This window comes from Hyperolius riggenbachi, chromosome 1, assembly GCF_040937935.1.
Source record: "Hyperolius riggenbachi isolate aHypRig1 chromosome 1, aHypRig1.pri, whole genome shotgun sequence".
Taxonomy (NCBI): Eukaryota; Metazoa; Chordata; class Amphibia; order Anura; family Hyperoliidae; genus Hyperolius; species Hyperolius riggenbachi.
In genome coordinates this window covers 392,962,841-392,981,425 of record NC_090646.1, presented here as the reverse complement: position 1 = coordinate 392,981,425, position 18,585 = coordinate 392,962,841, and the positions used below count along the sequence as shown (strand labels likewise).

General features: G+C 45.6%; 1 protein-coding gene across 2 annotated transcripts in view; it reads right to left on the bottom strand.

Moving 5' to 3' along the window:
• The window catches only part of TEK (TEK receptor tyrosine kinase), a 142,952-nt gene that overhangs the window by 89,890 nt on the left and 34,477 nt on the right, over nt 1-18,585 (bottom strand). For both annotated transcript variants that reach the window (XM_068234601.1, XM_068234608.1), the window contains exons 2-3: nt 2,001-2,312; nt 222-332 (exon numbers count right to left, since the gene is read on the bottom strand). In XM_068234601.1, the coding sequence (XP_068090702.1) occupies nt 222-332; nt 2,001-2,312 (423 nt within the window). The remainder of the gene's footprint in view (nt 1-221; nt 333-2,000; nt 2,313-18,585) is intronic.

The window sequence follows — 18,585 nt, the reverse complement described above, 5'->3', positions numbered from 1 at the left end:
TTCATGGACTAGTATGTGTTATTATGGCTCTTTTTCCCTTGGGAATTTACAAGGGTGGTCCACTGAGTTGGTCTAACAAAAAATACTGTATTACATTATTATGATATTAAGGCTTATCAGAAAATAAATGTTCTATACGTGGCTTGGCTGAACCATAGAAATGTGCAGGATTTATTTTTGCAAAATGAATTCATCAGGTTTACAGTATTGTAAATACTTACTGTTCTTGTAAAATATTGCATCTTCATCAGCTGGAACATTTTTCAGAAAGCTCAGTGTGACGTTGTCTCCTATACTTCCAGTGACTGTTAGTGATGTTGGGATAAAAGCAGCTGTGTAGAACAAGAGAATAACTAATATTAAAAGTAATTCTACAGTGCATAATAATTTGAATGCTGTATAAAAAAAATGTATATGTGTAATCTAGTTTGATTAATCATAAGTGTGTTAGAGTAAATCTAAACCAAAGTAAAAAAAAAAAAAAAGAGTTTCAATTACTTGGGGCTTCTGCCAGCCACCTGCAGATGTCCTGTGCCCGCGCAGTCACTCACCGATCCTCCGGTCCCCCGCAGCGGCTAAATTTTGTTTTCCCGAACTCACCAGTCGATGGCCAGTGCAACTGAGCTGCCCTGGCCAGTTGCTCTAAATCGAAACTTAGCCGCTGCATGGGGACCTTAGGATCATTGAGTGACGGCGCAGGCACAGGGAGGTTGCAGGGGGCTGGTAGAAGCCCCAGGTAAGTGAAACTCTTTTTTTTTACACCTTGGTTTAGGTTTCCTTTAAAAATGTCATCCACCCTTCCAAAGGCTGACCTTACTGGTCACTGCAGGGATCTATGATGCTGGTGGTGGTTGTAACAGTTTTTTTTTTTTTGTTTTGGTTGATGTTTATTTTATGTTTTGCTGTTTTGTAAAAGCCATCCCTCATCTGCCTGTAGAGTTATGGTATAACATTGAATTACATTTCTCTGAGTGTCAATATTAAACATGGAGAAGGATCATTTGTTACTGCATCAAAACCTTGTAGGAAATAGGGATATGATCATGGATGTGTGCTGCATACTGAAATAGGACATAAAAGGAGAACTGTAGTGAGAGGTATATGGAGGCTGCCATATTTGTTTCCATTTAAAGAGACACCGAAGCGGAAAAAAAATGATGATATTATGATTTGTATGTGTAGTACAGCTAAGAAATAAAACATTAAGATCAGATGCATCAGTCTAATTGTTTCCAGTACAGGAAGAGTTGAGAAACTCCAGTTGTTATCTCTATGCAAATAAGCCATTAAGCTCTCCGACTAAGTCTTAGTCATGGAGAGGGCTGTTATCTGACTTTTATTATCTCAACCGTAAGTGAACTGTTTACTTTTTCTCTGCTAGAGGAGAGGTCATTACTTCACAGACTGCTCTGAAAGACTCATTTTGAATGCTGAGTGTTGTGTAATCTGCACATATTATAGAATGATGCAATGTTAGAAAAAACACTATATACCTGAAAATAAAAGTATGAGAATATTTTCTTTGCTGCTAATCTTCTAGTAATTATTCATAGTACACAACCAATTCACTATATCATATTTGTTTCCGCTTCAGTGTCTCTTTAAGCAATACCAGTTGCCTGGCTATCCTGCTAATCCTCTGCCTCTAATAATTTCAGCCATAGGCCATGAACAAGCATACAGCAGATCAGGTGTTTGACAAGTTTGACAGATATGACAAGATTAGCTGCATGCTTGTTTCTGGTGTGATTCAGACACTTCTTCAGCCAAATAGACCAGCAGGGCTGCCAGGCAACTGGTATTGCTTAAAAGGAAATAAATATGACAGCCTCCATATTCTTCTCACTACAGTTCTCCTTTAACTAAAACATAGACCATTGAAACAATGGTCAACATCAAAATGCAGACAAGAATGTGACTTAATGCTAGTTAATGTGGGTTAATCCTGTTTGTCAATGCATTCTTAATACTCCCTAAAATAAATGCAGATTGCAGATTACCTTGTGCAGACATCTTCGTAGTCCATATTCTGGTCACTGTGTCTCGAGATTTCCATTCACAATAATAGGCTCCAATGGCCTCACTGTTCTTTTCTTTTTTCCATAACACCTTCTTAGCAGATCTCCGTGTTTCATCCTGAGTGACATTCAATCGATCCTGTAGTTTATTTCCAATGGCATAAAAGTCTCTGACGATAGAGATGGTCTCTGGGGTGCTCCAGATGGGTGCAATACAGGTCATAGAGGTGTCCGAATTAGAAAATAAAGGAAGAGAATTCACCAGAATCAGGTCTCTCAAGGCCTCCACTCTGTCTAAAAAGCAGATCACATTGCAGGTGTCAGAAATATTGTATTATTCAAATCATTTTTAATTATTTTTCTTTTTTCAAGATGTCATAATTAAATTGACAAAATACCGTGTAACTGATTTTATAAGGGTGTGGAAATGGAAATAGGAAATGTTGGTGCCCGCGAGCTGCAGAAGTTTGGGCACCGCCATAGAGGCCCATTTAAATAGTGGCCATGGGGGAAAATTTGGGCGCCTGTAGCATCCAATAAATAGCGGCCTCCAGGGCTGCCTGCAATGCAAAATACGGCTACAAATAGCAGGTGCTTGCAGCTGTGGGGAGCTTTGTGGCTCTAGCAGAAGGGATGCTCCCCATCATCTGGCATGTAGGAGCATTGCTCAGGCCAACAACTATTATATAATGTTATTTAAGCTCCAACATAACTCAGATGAACCTGGCAATTGACTTTGTTGGTAAACCGTGAGTGATGGCAGACAAGAAGCTTACCTCAGATTGCATATGGTCCATGATCTTTAATATCAAAAGATTCAATATAGCCCTCAGAAATAATGTCAATGACTCCTGATATATTGAGGAGGCATAACAATCTTAACAGCATGCTACAAGAAATCAATTGAAAGAAAGATCATATCCCTGAGCTGACACGCAAAAACTATCCAGCAAAAAAAAGGAAAAGCTTTGGGAGCAGCACCAATCGTACACCAGGCTAGGTACCTACACCCATTTAATCCCACTGAGTGGAACAGGTGCAATAAAGACCCATCACTCTGTAGTTGAAATACTTTTTTATGGAGGAGAGGGAGTACAGGGTGGCGCATGAGTGGGCGGCTTCAGGCAGGTGGGATAAGCATGAGAACAATGTGTTCATCCTTTGCTTTTCCCTGGTGTTATGTGCACATGTAAATCTTTCCAATATTGCCTTACAACAACACTCAATATTTGCTCATACTTCAACAGAAATCTGATGTAATTTGCTTGTGCTGAATATGTTTGAGGAATCCAGCACTAGAATGGTGAAGCTGCAGGAGTATTGGGGAAGCTTTGCACTATCCTAAGGCTTTTCACTACTGACGTATCTATTTTTTTCTTTTAAATTTAGCTTCAGGTACACTTTAATACACTGGAAATGTTGAAAATAAGAGTAAATTGTATTCTGAAATAACAAATGCCAACGATGAATTCATCAGATAAACTATGTTTGAAACCGTTATTTGTACATTATTGAGGCAGTGGATCAACTTACTGTACTAACTTTGCGAGCAAGCTACGTGTTATGCTCTATGTGGGGGCAGCATAGGAGTTTCGGGGAGGGGGGGGGGGGGGTGCGGCTCATGAAGCAGTTGGGGACATCGGAGGCTGCCGTATACACGCCTGATTCTCGACAGATGCACCGCCTTGACCGAGTTGCATCTGGTATGTGTCCCGGTCTTTACACACCTAATCCGAACTTCCCATGGGCCATCCAACCTTCATAACCTCCTATGCTTACCTATCAGCATTAGGATTACAAAACGTCATACCTAGAGCCCGTATGAAGAACTGGAACTTAGTTTCTTATTCACCCAAGTTAAAAGTTTCAGGGTGCTTTTGGGGTGAGGTGCAAAATCCACTCATTTTCCAGGGATTAGTTATCAGTGGTCCCTCTTCCTCTGTAATTTGTCTGTCAGTAGAGATGGCCAGAACATCAAATTTTGGGTTCGCGGACGCAAACTTCCGCAAACAATTGTGAACATGCGAACCGCCATAGACTTCAAAGGGCAGGCGAATTTTAAAACCTACAGGGACTCTTTCTGGTGACAACCCTGATAGAAAATGTGTTTCTTGGAGTCTAACACCTGGACTGTGGCATGCTGGAGGGGGATGCATGCCAAAAGTCCCACCAAAATTTAAGTAGCTGATGCAGAGTTGGGTTTTAATCCCTTAAGGGCAGAAATCACATTACATTCAGAACACAGCTGTGGGTGCACACAGCTGTGCACAGTTATGGGTGTCAGTGGGCTGTGGAGTGTCACACACAGAGAAATGCAATAGTACTATCAGAATACAGTGAAAAATAATGCACTGGAGTAATACTGTGCTTGATACTAATGTGGCAAACAATAGCAGTAGTACGGTGCACAGCTGTGGGTATCAGTGGGCTGTTGAGTGTCACACACAGAGAAATGCAATAGTACTATTAGAATACAATCTAAACTAATGCACTGGAGTGCTACTGTGCCTGCAACTTAATGTGGCAACAGCAGTAGTGTGCACAGCTATGGGTGCCAGTGGGCTGTGCACACACAAAATAAAAAACAGGAGACCGATGTACTAGCCCTCAAAAGGGCTATTTGGGGTGCTTTCAGCAAGTAGTCAGTGAGGAGCAAGAACACAGGCTACACACTACCTATCAGCAGCAATTCTGACCTTGCTCTCACTAACAGCAGCCATTAGAGAATGAATCCAATATGGCCACCCCAACTGCTTTTAAATAGGGGAGTGGGTGGTCCAGGAGGAGGTGCTAGTTGATTGATATGTCTGCTGACTGTGAGGCAAGGGGTCAAAGTTTAGATCCATCATGATGCATAGGGGGCGGGTCGAACACGCCAAATAGTTCGGGCCATCTCTCTCAGTAGTTGCATGGTCTCCTGTAAAATATTAGTGCTAAATGTGTCATCCTGTAACACAACAATAGTCCCTGCATCTTCCTGTGGCAAACTAGAAGTTGCTTTGTCTTCTTTAAAATGTTCATTGTGTCTTCCTCTAAGCTTTCAGCAACCACTGCAACTTTCTGCATCAGCAGTTGCTATTTTTTTATTCTGAGGAAGTTCAAGACTGAAGACTCCAGGGGCCTGATTCACAAAGCGGTGCTAACAGTTAGCACGCTGGTGAAAAGCCCTTTATCATGCCTAAACTCAGTTTAGGTATGATAAGTTTAGGTGTGATAAGTTTAGGCATGATAAGTTTAGGTGTGATAAGTTTAGGCGTGATAAGTTTAAGCACCAACTGGGTTAGCACCGCAGTGCACAGCTGATCAAAAGTTTTGCGCTAGCAAAGTCTGGTGCACTTCGCATAGAGTTTAATGGCGCTGCTTTGCGTGCAGGATTTTGCGCGCGATCTAAACTTATCTAAACTTAGCATGCCTAAACTTATCATGCCTAAACTTATCACGCCTAAACTTATCACACCTAAACTGGCTTTTCACCAGTGTGGTGCAATGGTTATCATGCCTAAAGTCTCTAACTGGGTTAGCACCGCTTTGTGAATCGAGCCCCAGATGAGTAGAGTTAACACTAGATACAAATGGAGGATCTCTGCACCTCAAGTGCCTCAACTTGGTGGTTTTGAAGCTGGGCCAAGGCCCAAAAGGGATAGTGTACCGTATACCTAGTCCTGTATGGACTAGTGAGCAGTTACATTTTGTATCGTATAATACATGTATGTGTGGCAGGACAGGTGTAGAAAGGCTCTCATTACTACACTGCCATCCGTTTTTTATTTATCATGAAACAACTGTGGTATAAGGGACTATTCGGACCAACAAAGAGGTGTTCTTGACATAGCTAGTGCAGGGGCAGCTCAAAAAGTGTTGAAATACTGAATAAACACTATTTAATTTAGTATTATTTTCGCGAAAATGAATGCCAAAAGAATATTAGCATTTTCGCTCAACACTGGTCAACAACCGTTCAGCAACCCTCATCTATGGACCATTATAACACAGGGGAAAGGGGCAAACCTTTTCCACATAATAGAACACAAATTGTAAGGAATCCATGACAGGTTTTCAATATCCTTTACATTCGGCAATATTCTCTACTGTTTTCTAGCCCAGGAGAAAAAAAATGGTAAGTCAGGCCCTCAAATGATTTCATTTTGAAAGATTAGGCTTCTGCCATTTGCTGTTACGGCTTTTTCATCCCCCTTAATTTAACTCAATAACTATATGAATACATGCAAAAAATGTAAGAAAATCTATCCTTTTGTTTTTTGTTTTAGCTAGATTCAGGCCCGCCATCAGGGGGGGACATCCGTGACTTCTGTCACGGGCCCCGGGCCTGTAGGGGGGCCCCATCCCCGCCGCGGACCTGGCGGGTGCCGCCTGGCCGCCGCTCAACCCCCCCTGGCCGCTGCTCCCTCCTTCCATCCTTCTAGCCGCCGCCTCCGCCGCGTCAGACCCCGATCAGGCGGCGACAATAGTGCGGGCGCTAGGACCCAGCGCCCGCACTGATATGCGGAAGTGACGTGTTATGCGGAAGTGACGTCACTTCCGCATATAGAGCGGGTGCGTCCAGCGCCCGCTCTTACTGGTCGGGTCGCCGCTGATCTTGAGGTCTGACGCTGGGCTGCTGGCAAGGTAGGGAAAGCAGCGGCGGCGGCTGGGGGGGGAGGGGCTCCCTGTTACTCGCTCACTAGCTAAAGGGGCTCCCTGTCACTCACTCACTAGCTAAAGGGGCTCCCTGTCACTCACTACTTAAAGGGCCTCCCTGTCACTCACTCACTCACTCCCTAAAGGGCCTCCCTGTCACTCACTCACTAGCTAAAGGGGCTCCCTGTCACTCACTCACTAGCTAAAGGGGCTCCCTGTCACTCACTACTTAAAGGGCCTCCCTGTCACTCACTCACTCACTCCCTAAGGGGCCTCCCTGTCACTCACTCACTAACTAAAGGGGCTCCCTGTCACTCACTCACTACTTAAAGGGCCTCCCTGTCACTCACTCACTCACTCCCTAAAGGGCCTCCCTGTCACTCACTCACTAGCTAAAGGGCCTCCCTGTCACTCACTCACTAGCTAAAGGGGCTCCCTGTCACTCACTCCCTAAAGGGCCTCCCTGTCACTCACTCACTCACTCACTCCCTAAAGGGGCTCCCTGTCACTCACTCACTAGCTAAAGGGGCTCCCTGTCACTCACTCACTAGCTAAAGGGGCTCCCTGTCACTCACTACTTAAAGGGCCTCCCTGTCACTCACTCACTACCTAAAGGGCCTCCCTGTCACTCACTCACTAGCTAAAGGGGCTCCCTGTCACTCACTCACTAGCTAAAGGGGCTCCCTGTCACTCACTCACTAGCTAAAGGGGCTCCCTGTCACTCACTACTTAAAGGGCCTCCCTGTCACTCACTCACTCACTCCCTAAGGGGCCTCCCTGTCACTCACTCACTAGCTAAAGGGCCTCCCTGTCACTCACTCACTAGCTAAAGGGGCTCCCTGTCACTCACTCACTACTTAAAGGGCCTCCCTGTCACTCACTCACTCCCTAAAGGGCCTCCCTGTCACTCACTCACTAGCTAAAGGGCCTCCCTGTCACTCACTCACTAGCTAAAGGGGCTCCCTGTCACTCACTCCCTAAAGGGCCTCCCTGTCACTCACTCACTCACTCCCTAAAGGGGCTCCCTGTCACTCACTCACTAGCTAAAGGGGCTCCCTGTCACTCACTCACTAGCTAAAGGGGCTCCCTGTCACTCACTACTTAAAGGGCCTCCCTGTCACTCACTCACTCACTCCCTAAAGGGCCTCCCTGTCACTCACTCACTAGCTAAAGGGGCTCCCTGTCACTAACTCACTAGCTAAAGGGGCTCCCTGTCACTCACTACTTAAAGGGCCTCCCTGTCACTCACTCACTCACTCACTCCCTAAAGGGCCTCCCTGTCACTCACTCACTAGCTAAAGGGGCTCCCTGTCACTCACTCACTACTTAAAGGGCCTCCCTGTCACTCACTCACTCCCTAAAGGGCCTCCCTGTCACTCACTCACTAGCTAAAGGGCCTCCCTGTCACTCACTCACTAGCTAAAGTGGCTCCCTGTCACTCACTACTTAAAGGGCCTCCCTGTCACTCACTCACTCCCTAAAGGGCCTCCCTGTCACTCACTCACTAGCTAAAGGGGCTCCCTGTCACTCACTTACTACTTAAAGGGCCTCCCTGTCACTCACTCACTCACTCCCTAAAGGGCCTCCCTGTCACTCACTCACTAGCTAAAGGGCCTCCCTGTCACTCACTCACTAGCTAAAGGGGCTCCCTGTCACTCACTCCCTAAAGGGCCTCCCTGTCACTCACTCACTCACTCACTCACTCACTCACTCCCTAAAGGGGCTCCCTGTCACTCACTCACTAGCTAAAGGGCCTCCCTGTCACTCACTCACTAGCTAAAGGGGCTCCCTGTCACTCACTACTTAAAGGGCCTCCCTGTCACTCACTCACTCCCTAAAGGGCCTCCCTGTCACTCACTCACTAGCTAAAGGGGCTCCCTGTCACTCACTCACTACTTAAAGGGCCTCCCTGTCACTCACTCACTCCCTAAAGGGCCTCCCTGTCACTCACTCACTAGCTAAAGGGCCTCCCTGTCACTCACTCACTAGCTAAAGGGGCTCCCTGTCACTCACTCCCTAAAGGGGCTCCCTGTCACTCACTCACTCACTCACTCACTCACTCCCTAAAGGGGCTCCCTGTCACTCACTCACTAGCTAAAGGGGCTCCCTGTCACTCACTCACTAGCTAAAGGGGCTCCCTGTCACTCACTACTTAAAGGGCCTCCCTGTCACTCACTCACTCCCTAAAGGGCCTCCCTGTCACCCACTCACTAGCTAAAGGGGCTCCCTGTCACTCACTCACTACTTAAAGGGCCTCCCTGTCACTCACTCACTCCCTAAAGGGCCTCCCTGTCACTCACTCACTAGCTAAAGGGCCTCCCTGTCACTCACTCACTAGCTAAAGGGGCTCCCTGTCACTCACTCCCTAAAGGGCCTCCCTGTCACTCACTCACTCACTCACTCACTCCCTAAAGGGGCTCCCTGTCACTCACTCACTAGCTAAAGGGGCTCCCTGTCACTCACTCACTACCTAAATGGGCTCCCTGTCACTCACTACTTAAAGGGCCTCCCTGTCACTCACTCACTCACTCCCTAAAGGGCCTCCCTGTCACTCACTCACTAGCTAAAGGGGCTCCCTGTCACTCACTCACTACTTAAAGGGCCTCCCTGTCACTCACTCACTCCCTAAAGGGCCTCCCTGTCACTCACTCACTAGCTAAAGGGCCTCCCTGTCACTCACTCACTAGCTAAAGGGGCTCCCTGTCACTCACTCCCTAAAGGGCCTCCCTGTCACTCACTCACTCACTCCCTAAAGGGGCTCCCTGTCACTCACTCACTAGCTAAAGGGGCTCCCTGTCACTCACTCACTAGCTAAAGGGGCTCCCTGGCACTCACTCACTGCCTAAAGGGGCTCCCTGTCACTCGCTCACTCCCTAAAGGGGCTCCCTGTCACTCACTCACTGCCTAAAGGGGCTCCCTGTCACTCACTCCCTAAAGGGGCTCCCTGTCACTCACTCACTAGCTAAAGGGCCTCCCTGTCACTCACTCACTACCTAAAGGGGCTCCCTGGCACTCACTCACTACCTAAAGGGGCTCCCTGGCACTCACTCACTACCTAAAGGGCCTCACTGTCACTCACTCCCTAAAGGGGCTCCCTGTCACTCACTCACTGCCTAAAGGGGCTCCCTGTCACTCACTCACTCCCTAAATGGGCTCCCTGTCACTCACTCACTCACTCACTCCCTAAAGGGGCTCCCTGGCACTCACCCACTGCCTAAAGGGGCTCCCTGTCATTCACTCACTGCCTAAAGGGGCTCCCTGTCACTTACTCACTGCCTAAAAGGGCTCCCTGTCACTCACTCACTGCCTAAAGGGGCTCCCTGTCACTCACACACTACCTAAAGGGGCTCTCTGGCACTCACTCACTACCTAAAGGGCCTCACTGTCACTCACTCACTCCCTAAAGGGGCTCCTTGTCACTCACTCACTCCCTAAAGGGGCTCTCTGTCACTCACTCACTACCCAAAGGGGCTCCCTGGCACTCACTCACTACCTAAAGGGCCTCACTGTCACTCACTCACTCACTCCCTAAAGGGGCTCCCTGTCACTCACTCACTCACTCACTCCCTAAAAGGGCTCCCTGTCACTCACTCACTCCCTAAAGGGGCTCCCTGTCACTCACTCACTACCTAAAGGGGCTCCCTGTCACTTACTCACTACCTAAAAGGGCTCCCTGTCACTCACTGCCTAAAGGGCTCCATGTCACTCACTACCTAACCTGGGGGTCCCTGTCAGAATCCAGGTGAGAGGTGTCTACCATAATAAGAGGGCATTCTGCCTATTTATGTGAAATGCTGTCTATTTATGTGCCTCATGACTGCTGAATTTGTCTTGTTGGGGGCCTAATGATTGAATTTTTACTTGTTGGGGGCCTCATGATTTGTTGGGAGCCTCAAGATTGCTGAATTTGTCTTGTTGGGGGCCTCATGATTTGTTGGGGGCCTCATGATTGCTGAATTTGTCTTGTTGGGGGTCTCACGATTGCTGAATTTGTCTTGTTGGGGGCCTCATGATTGCTGAATTTGTCTTGTTGGGGGCCTCATGATTGCTGAATTTGTCTTGTTGGGGGCCTCATGATTGCTGAATTTGTCTTGTTGGGGGCCTCATGGTTTGTTGGGGGCCTCATGATTGCTGAATTTGTCTTGTTGGGGGTCACATGATTGCTAACTGCGAGACTATGGGAAAAGCTGAATCATTACCATATGAGACAATAGCATTAAACCTACTTTTTTAGCTTTTTTAAACAGAAAATAAAACTGGGAGGTTCTAAAAAAATGATGGAGCACTTCCTCCTTCCGGCTTGAAGGAGGAAGTGCTCGATATCGAGGCTTGCAACGCGTCCATTCGGACACTTGCACCTCGTTGAAACGCTGGGCGGAGAGCGGCGTTCTGGGTAATTAACCCCGCCGCATCTACCCGCTCAGCTGTGGCAATTAGAGCTAACTTGAATCACGAGTATCCACCGTGGTTATTCGTGATTAATTTGTGGACAGCAAGCCTCCAACTAGCTCTGCCAACATGTCAGGCTACGCACATTTCTCAGTTTGGGGGGGGGGGGGGGGGCCCGGACTGATGATTTGTGAGGGCGGCCCTGGCTAGATTACATTGTAACTACCTGTATATTCTGGCGTATAAGACTACTTTTGAACCCTTAAAATCTTCTGAAAAGTCAGGGTTCGTCTTATACGTCGGGTGTCAATGATGCCGGGTGATATGCCCTATCCTGTAACTGACTCTCAGATCTCGCTGCTGAGGCCTGTACTGAAGTGGCGCAGGCGCACGTCCGAGATCTGAGAGGCAGAGAAGGAGGTAAATAGGATACAGAGGGTGGGCCAGACATGTTTTATGGGCACAGCACGATCTCTTCTTCCATACTGCTCTGATTAACAGGTAGACCAGTGCTTCTCAACATTTTATTGGTATGTACCCCTTTTATAACCCTGTACTCACCAAGTACCCCCTAGCATAGTAAACATTATCACAAGTACCCCTTGACAAATATATATTTAATCGTAGTACATGATAATTGGTTCTAAACAATTTCCAAGCATTTACAAATGCTTTTAATTAGCTAAAACACCAATTTGGTGTTGTTTAAATAAGATTAAACATTTTCTAAAATTAATTATTAAGGCCGAGTACCCCCTGGAAGCATCAGAAGTACCCCCTGGGGTACGCGTACCACATGTTGAGAACCTAGGAGGTAGACAAGGAGAGCGGACTAACCCACTTATGGAGAGGCAGAGTTGACCAATCCAACCAGTAAATCACCTGTATGCTGATATATACTGGATGCCATAAACAGTACAGCACCAGTATCTGTTCATACGTAGCACCAGTATATGATTTTGTAATTTTTATTTGGTGTGCGTTGGAAGAGGGGTAGTCTTATATGGTGAGCATATCCCAAACTCTATATTTTAACTGGAAAAGTTGGGGGTCGTCTTATACACCCAGTCGCCTTATACGCCAGAATATACGGTATATGTCTTATACTGATTTATTTTAAACCCGTTTCAATAAAATGCAAAACTTCTGTATATGTAAATGTGGCTATCCAGCAAAGAACAGCATGTTCCTCTTCTCGTGACAGTCTCTAATTACTTTTTTAAATTTAATTCATCATAGCTTGCAAATATAGATAAGAGACAGCTGCCAGAAATGCGAATGTTTATAGAGGGAGAACGGAAAACTTCTAAAGATGAGCAGCACAATAATGATGTTATTAAGAAATGAAAGCAAAGCTGTCCCCTGAGAGACGGGATCACTGTGCTGTACGGCAAGCTGAGATAATGCAGCAATCGCTTCTACTTTCCCAGTGCCAAGTCTCAGTCATCAGAAATGGAAGATCAGTACTTCTGATTTTACTTAAAACAAACCTGGAAAAAAACAAACAAAAAGAAAACCAAAAACTAACAAAGAGGCCCATTGAAATAAAAATGGTGGCTGTGGCAGTCAATGTCTTTACCCGTTTAAACCCCTTTCCACTGGCTGCGTTTTGATCCTAAAATTGGATTGGACAGGATTTGCTAGTGTTCTGCTGATCGCAGGGCACTGTGATTATTAACGTAATCTGGGTCTCCCAAAACTGGGATTCAACAAAATTTGATCTTTACCCAAATGAAAACCCAGTTTTAATTAGAGAGTCACATAGCAAACACAGTACTACAGTATTTCTTTGCAATATCCTTATGCTACTTCCGCCTAGTCCCCTTCCACCCCAATGCCACTCCTGTCTTGTCAGAGGATCACAACCATTCATACAAGAAATCATGTAACCACTCATGGAAAACTGTTTTTTTGTTAACCCTTAAGGACCAGAAACCACTGGTACCAAAAACGAGCTTACCGACATCACGCCACACGGACCTGACGCTCTCGCCATGCCCACTCACTCTGCTGTTGCTATGACAGCAGAGCTCTGTGCGCCGCTCAAGAGCCGATTTCATTGGCTCTGGACCCTGTGATCACTGTGAACCAATGTTTTAAATGGAATTATGTTTGACTATTTGACCCATGCCTTGTAAGGGTTTTTTCGCCTTCCTCTGGATCAACACGGATATGTGAGGGAGCAGGCTGGAGTTGTACTTTGTACTGGTTGAACTCGATGGACGTATGTCTTTTTTCAACCAAAATAACTATGTAACTATGTAACTATGTAATTTTTTAAACATTTTTTAGGTTAACTTTATTTTTTGCACACGGATTCCAAAAGCATCCCTTCCATTCCCCATTATGATTGTTTTATCTATAAGCATCCTCCTGTCTTAAGCCACATCCCTGCTCCACAGTTGCAGCCATGAATGAGCACATTTGTACTTGTGAATATGTGAGGATACTTACAGGAAACTACCTCTGGCTACGTTTACTGAGGGTGCTGTTTCTGGCTACCTTTACTGGGGAGAGGGGAGCCTTTGGCTACCTATATTGGAGTCTACATGGGGCATACCTCTGGCTACCATTACTAAAGGGCTACTTAATGTTTGTGTGCCCCAGGCTATCTAAAATTGGTATGTGGGGGAGGGGCACAAAGGTGCCTAATAACTTTTTTTTTGGGGGGGGGGGGGGGCAACTAAATCTTTGCTATGTTGCGCCATGATTTCTAGCTATGCCCTTGAGAGTCAGTCTTTCCTAACGTATGTAATTGATTATTAACTGTTAGGTGCATTGTACAGTAGGCTCTTTTTGTATTTGATTATTCCTTGCCCTGGGCTTTGCCTTGCGGCATAAGCAGGCCATGTTTAATGCCTTGCAGTATTCATACTGTTTACCGTATATATTATGCTTGTCTTGTTCTTTTTGATTTACAACTGGCAAGCACATGTATCTGGTTGCCTGATGCCCCCTCCACATCTCCCCATCACATCCTTCCCCTCCCCCCCCCTTCCCCAGTGCCTGTGTGCCAGATACTAGGGGCCTTGCTGTACATACAGCCAGTTTTGGACTGTCTGGATTCACCAACATCTTGTATCTATTAATAGTCTTATTGTAGAAAGGGCAAGTAGCAATATGTTGTGGTAGATGTAGGTATTTGCTGGTCAAAAGGAATACTGTATTTGTTTTCCAACCTCAACTTGTGCCTTGCAGGAAAGGAAGCAGAAACTAATACTAAATAAGGGGGAAACTTACAAAGAAAGGAGGGATTTACAGAAAACAAGTCCAGTACAATACAACCATGAGCACACGGTAACAGCGAACCTATGGACAGCAATCCAGTGCAAAGCATAGAAATACATCTGAATTAAGTTAAAATGCCATATAACTGCTGGAGGCATGGGCGTAGCAATCACCCCTGTGACCACTGCCATCGCAGGGGGGCCCAGAGGCTTTGGGGGTCCCTCTTCCCCCCTCTCCCCAACTGCAAGTGCAGCCAGTTAGCATAAAAATCTCCCCGATTGCTTACTAAACTGTGTGCAGGAGCATGCGTAATGTTTTCCTGCTTCCAGGCGCTGCTTCACAGCAGAACACTCTCTGCTGCCATTCACCGGATCCCGATCACATGACCTACATGGGGTTCGGGGACCAAGGGGGCCCTGTGCTATCATTTTTGCAGGGGGTGCCCTATTAAGTCTAGTTACAAGTCTACGACCCTGGATGGAGGCAGAAAAGTTGGGTCTGTCCACCATTTGATAGCATAGAGATCTGACCATCTGCATTAAGAAAAGTACTCAAGCACCATAACTGTTGCATGTAGTGACTGGGACTCAATCCCTAGGGTGGCAGTTTGATCCATGACTTCATACTTGTGTGTCCGTTGACTACAACAGAGCATAATCTATGGTTGCTATTAAGAAAGAGGAGAGGGGTCTCTTTGCTGAGACAGTCCCAGTGGCTGCCTTATTGTTAAGGCAGCCACTGGGCATTATTGTTAACAGATCAGGTTGTACAGCAAGGCAGAAGCTGAGACTGTGTACATGTTGAGTCTGTATGTAAACAGATAGGCAGCTGCTGCCTTGCATTGCTCAATATTATAGCAAAGTAAATAATTCAGAATACCATACCTACATTGGCAGAGTGTACTTTTAGGCTCTGCGCACACCAGAAATCTCAAAATGCAATTGCGATTGCAATTTTGCATTGCGATTTTCCACCATTTTGAAAAAATTGCACTTGTCATTGGTGTAAATCAAGTCCGTGCCGCAAGTGCTGCAGAGTGAGTAATCCCACAGGATTAAGTACGGTATGTTACAGCGATTTGCGCTCTGCTGATTGCCGGTAATTATAAATGCCCCATTATGCTTTATGTGATGAAAGCTTTAAACACCTAGTTCATCCTCCTGGATTTTTCAAAGTAAAGTAAATGGAGACTACGTCATTACACAATTTTCATATTTGACACATCCATTCCAGAAACATTCCCTTTAGAAAAATCAGTCACATGGCCAGAGATCTATGCAGAAAGCATACAGCTAAAGTATACATTTCTTCCTCTGCATAGAGTCATTTCCTGACCATGCCCATCTCCTATGGAGTAGTGATGGATAAGCTTTCCAAAAATGGGTTTGTGAATGGTCAACAATTCCGCGTCCATTCGCAAACCGGCGAACGTGGCAAACCACCACAGACTTCAATGGGCAGGCAAACGCTAACACCTATAGGGACTATATCTGGCCACAAAACGTATTTAAAAGTTGCTTAAAGGGTCCGAACACCTAGACCAGCCTTTCTTAACCTTTTTACCTTGGAGGAACCCTGTAAATAATTTTTGGATCTCCAGGAACCCCTGCAAACAATTTTTTTGGTCTTGAGGAACACCTGCATTTATTTTTCAGGAGGCATGGTCTTTAAATAGGTTAGGCTGCTAATTTCACTATCTCCTATTACACTGCCACTCATTATACTGTCTCTTGACCCCCCAATTTAGTGCTTCTTGTTACAGTACTACCTATTATAGTGTGCTCTATTATACTTCCCCCACGATGGGGTAAAATGCCAAGGAACCACTGCAGAGTCCTCAAGGAACCCTGGGGGTTCCAGGGAACCCTGGTTGAGAAAGCCTGACCTAGACAGTGGCATGCCAGAGGGGGATCCATGGCAAAATTTCCACATAAAAGTGGGATTTCCCAAAAAAAAGTTAAAGGGCAGAAATCATATTACATTTCTAAATTTGTGGAATAAAGTGCTTTAAAACATCTGGCGTGTACACGTTGATCCGGTAGTAATGAGGTCCAGGAGGGAGAAATACCTCATTGGCTGCCATATGTCTCCTGACTCTGGGGTGAGGGGTCAATTTTTTGCTCCAAGTAAAAGAATGGGGACGGATCTAACTTTATGATATGTTTGCTGGCCGGTGAACAGGTGAACGGCCAATGATGAGTTCTGTCAGTGGCTGAATGGAGTAATGGTTAAGGGCTCTGCCTCTGACACAGGAGACAGGGTTCAAATCTCGGCTCTGCCTGTTCAGTAAGCCAGTACCTATTCAGTAGGAGACCTTGGGCCAGTCTCACTAACACTGCTACTGCCTATAGAGCGCGTCCTAGTGGCTGCAGCTCTGGTGCTTTAAGTCCGCCAGGAGAAATGCGCGATATAAATGTTCTGTGTTTGTTTGTTTTGTTTTACTATACTATGGAGTATAGGGAGAAGGAGGCAGAGTTGGCTCTGTGTTTCCTGCTGTGGATGATGACTAGATAGGTGTAGGGGTTCAGACAGTTCATACATTGCTATTCAATCCAGCTAAACATAATCTGATATTAGCACAGGAAGCTGGCATTGCAAGTCAGTCAGAGAGAAAATTGATTGTTTACCTCGGCTGTACATAAACTAAGTGTTAAATATATGGATATATTTGTCCCATGTTTCCATGATACTTATATAATGGTGGACATGATATTAGGGACAATTTCAAGTTTCATGGTGCCCTTATTAGGAACTACAGTATGCATGTTTGTAAACTGTTTAATCATGAATTTGCTGTAATGGTTATGCGGATACTGTGTATTTGTATTTATGTGAATATTTTTTTTAAAGATTTATAATAAACTGATGTTTTAATTGGTTATTGAATGATTTGGGTCAATACTTACCTACTGAGGTTGATGACAAGGTTTTATCTGTAGTTCATCCCCTTTAAAGAGGAACTCCAGTGAAAATAATGTAGTAAAAAAAGTGCTTCATTTTTTACCATAATTATGTATAAATGATTTAGTTAGTGTTTGCTCGTTGTAAAATCTTTCCTCTCCCTAATTTACATTCTGACATGTATTACATGGTGACATTTTTACTGTGGGAGGTTATGTAGCTGCTCCTAGCTGTTTTGGCTGACGAGACAGCTGTAAACAGCTAATTCCTGTCTGTGAACCTTGTTACATTGTGGCAGTTTGCCCAGAGTACCGCGGTACTCAGAGCTTCTTGTGGGAGGGGTTTCAGCACAAAATCAGTCATACAGCGCCCCCTGATGGTCAGTTTGTGAAAAGCATTATATTTCTCATGTAAAAGGGGGTATCAGCTACTGATTGGGATAAAGTTCAATTCTAGGTTGGAGTTTCTCTTTAATTTGCCTGGCATTCTGATTTTTTTGCACATTTTTTTTTATCATGTAGCTAGCTACATGATTCCCCCCTCCCTGCGGCATTCCTCTCACCCCTCCGATCGCCGGTGGCGCAAAGACCCGTCCGGAAATCCCGTTCTGAACGAGATTTCCTTGAGGGCTTCCCCCATCGCCATGGCGACGAATGTCATGACGTCATCGATGTCACAGGGAGTCCCGATCCACCCCTCGGCGCTGCCTGGCACTGATTGGCCAGGCAGCGCACGGGGTCTCGGGGGGGGGCTGTATCGCGGCGGGTAGCGGCAACGATCGGGTAGGACACGTAGCAAGCAAAGTGCTTGCTGCGTGTTTAAAGAAAAAATTATTCAAATCGGCCCAGCGGGGCCTGAGTGGTGACCTCCGGCGTCTCTGGACAAGCTCAGCTCGTCCAGAATGCCAGGGAGGTTAAGGTCCTTGTTTACCCCCAAATAAGAGTTATATCTTACATCTTTAAAGGGGACACAGCTGCGTAGCACTCCCTGCAATCTCAGATCCACAGGTTCCAATAATCTTGTCATACCCAGAGTCCACCTGAAAACTTTTGGTCCCAGAGCCTTCTGTCATGCTGCTCCTACATTATGGAACTCCTTACCTCAGCAGATCAGGACAGCTCCATCTCTGGACGTGTTTAAATCCAGATTGAAAACCCACCTGTTTAGTTTGGCATTTGCAATAATATAATTGTATTGTGGTACCACTTTATCCTGCTACCAATTACTGAATCTGAGAGAGCCTAAGCGTTTTGAGTCCTATGGGAGAAAAGCGCTATAGAAATGTTATTGTTATAGCTATAAGGGGATCACTTGTACATATTCTAGTATTTCAACTTGACTAGACCCATTGGTTAAGTTTCTCTTTGGTAATTTGTTTCAAATCATTGCAAGCCAGTCAGGTTATATACGA